The sequence below is a fragment of the Rhea americana genome, unplaced genomic scaffold (assembly GCF_003343005.1).
Source record: "Rhea americana isolate MKP2758 unplaced genomic scaffold, rheAme1 scaffold_326, whole genome shotgun sequence".
NCBI classification, from domain to species: Eukaryota; Metazoa; Chordata; class Aves; order Rheiformes; family Rheidae; genus Rhea; species Rhea americana.
Window position 1 is genome coordinate 2,452 of NW_028186453.1, and position 2,263 is coordinate 4,714.

General features: G+C 52.7%; 1 protein-coding gene across 1 annotated transcript in view; it reads left to right on the forward strand.

Annotated features, from left to right (window-relative positions):
- The window catches only part of DCTN6 (dynactin subunit 6), a 2,789-nt gene extending 851 nt beyond the window's left edge, over window positions 1–1,938 (forward strand). Inside the window, exons 2-7 of the mRNA XM_085310770.1 lie at window positions 62–126; window positions 205–310; window positions 602–690; window positions 878–925; window positions 1,209–1,351; window positions 1,509–1,938. Of these exons, the coding sequence (XP_085166896.1) occupies window positions 62–126; window positions 205–310; window positions 602–690; window positions 878–925; window positions 1,209–1,351; window positions 1,509–1,607 (550 nt within the window). The 3' untranslated portion in view covers window positions 1,608–1,938. The remainder of the gene's footprint in view (window positions 1–61; window positions 127–204; window positions 311–601; window positions 691–877; window positions 926–1,208; window positions 1,352–1,508) is intronic.
- Window positions 1,939–2,263: the final 325 nt, after the last annotated feature.

Genomic DNA, 2,263 nt, shown 5'->3' on the forward strand with positions numbered 1-2,263 from the left:
ACGGTCGCGCCGCGCGCGCTCTCTTCCGCCACGCCGACCTGTGACGCGCGTGTCCCCRCAGCGTGAAGATCGCGCCGGGCGCCGTGGTGTGCGTGGAGAGCGAGATCCGCGGGGACGTGACCATCGGTAAGGCGGTAAGGGGCGGCCCCGCGGGCGGCCCGGCGTGGCGCTGCTGACAGCTGGCGCGTCTGCCTTCGCCYGCAGGGCCGCGGACGGTGATCCACCCCAAGGCGCGGATCATCGCAGAAGCGGGGCCCATCGTGATCGGCGAAGGCAACCTCATAGAAGAACAGGCGTTCATCATAAACGGGTCRGTCCCCTGTCTCGGGGAGAAATCTTCTCTCTGGGAATCGCCTTCCTACTGACAGGTCCCGATTATAAWGGGAGACCCAGGGCAAGGAGAGGCAGTCTGAAAACCCTGACAGTCTAGCCTAGCCACTTACTTTTTGTTCAGTCGATACCCATCTAAAGGGTTGCGTGGATAGGATACGCGTGACTTCAGCCTTTGTAACAGACCTGAGGGTCAGCTGTCAAACAGGACAGTATCTTTGGACAGCATCTTTCTCATGTCAAGATTTGAATGTATTCTTTCATCTTGCAGGTATCCAGAGAATATCACCCCAGAAACTGAAGAGGTAGAACCAAAACCAATGGTCATTGGCACTAACAATGTTTTTGAAGTTGGGTGCTGTATCCTTGCTGTGCAGTGAAATTGGACTTTCTAATACACCATGCTTCCAGACCTGCACAAAAGAAAGCAGGTGTGGACTCTAGAGTTTAAACATCCTAAGGCTATTTAAGATGCAAGACGTTGGTTTAAACTGACTTTGAAGTAAAAGCTAAGAATTTTACGTTTCTCCTTAACATTAACCTTCAGATTCACAGGCAATGAAAGTGGGAGATAACAATGTCATTGAATCAAAAGGTAAGTGTCAGGGTTGTCTTTGTCCTTGTGAAGACTCACTGTTGCACATATCCAAGTATCCATGGTAAAGCTTTGCTGCAGGCTCCCAGAGGAGTTTCAGGGTGATAACCATTGAATTACGTGACAGGATTGGGGATAGAAGGAGGTTATTGACCAAGCGTGAAGGCTGAAGGAAACAGAGCAGAGCAAAGAGTTTGAAAAGCTGGATTTGGCTTTAAGCAAGGCTGCCTATGCCAGTCTGCCCTTTCCAATTCATGCAGAGGTYTCTCTCTTTCTGCTGCAGCGTTTGTTGGCAGGAACGTGATTCTGACAAGCGGCTGCATCATYGGGGCCTGCTGTAACATCAACACCTACGAGGTGATCCCCGAGAATACCGTCATCTATGGGGCCGACTGCCTCCGTCGAGTGCAGACCGAGCGGCCGCAGGTGAGTGTCATGCCGCTCAGGGATCTGTGTCTCCACAGGCCGGGCYGTAAGGGTCTCCATCCCCCTCCTTGGTGCGGTGAGGCCTGTGCCTGACATAATGTGGTAAGCTCCTGTGCCTTTGTTTCCGGGTCAGTTCTTACAGTGTCTTTCTTTCCAGCCCCAAACACTGCAGTTGGATTTCCTGATGAAGATCTTGCCAAATTACCATCATCTGAAGAAGACCATGAAGGCCACATCCACTCCTGTTAAGAGCTGAGAAGTGCTCTGCTGTCGGTTGCTGAACTGGGATTGCATCTCGTCCTGTCAAGCACTACRAGGCCACTGGAAGCAGCTGGTCTCTGCATCCTTTGTCCCATTCCGGAAAATTTGTCTTGCTTATTCGTGTCCTTTATTTATAGCCTGTTAAGCCTATGAAGACAGCTTTGGATCTGTTGTTTCTTTGGCACTAACTTTAATATTATACGTGCTTTGTTTTGGGAATAAAATAGCACGTGGGATTGCTATCCTTTCTGACTGGATTCTGGGTTAGGTAACACCTTGGAGCGTGCCATACACTGTCAATAAAAGTTTTGACCACTGCTTTACGATTTCAGTGGTGCTGTTCTATCCAAGCTTTCAGACGAAAGTAATCCCGGAGACGCACAACAACAGAGAYGTTCTCTGTGCAGGCATCAGGCAAACCCCCTTCCCTCCGTGCRAAACGGCCTTGTTTGGGCGAGCTGCTCCCCTCTTCTGCCAAGGCCCCCCCGTTCCTGCCCGGCGCCGGGGCTGTGCGACAGCTGCGGCTGGAGAAGCCGCTGCTTGGCCGCCTGCTCCTTCCCACGCCAGCCGGCAGAGGGAGACGGGGCCACGCCGGGGGAACGCTCCTCCGGGTGAGCGGGGTGGCAGCTGTGCTGTGGCCGGGCTGCATCC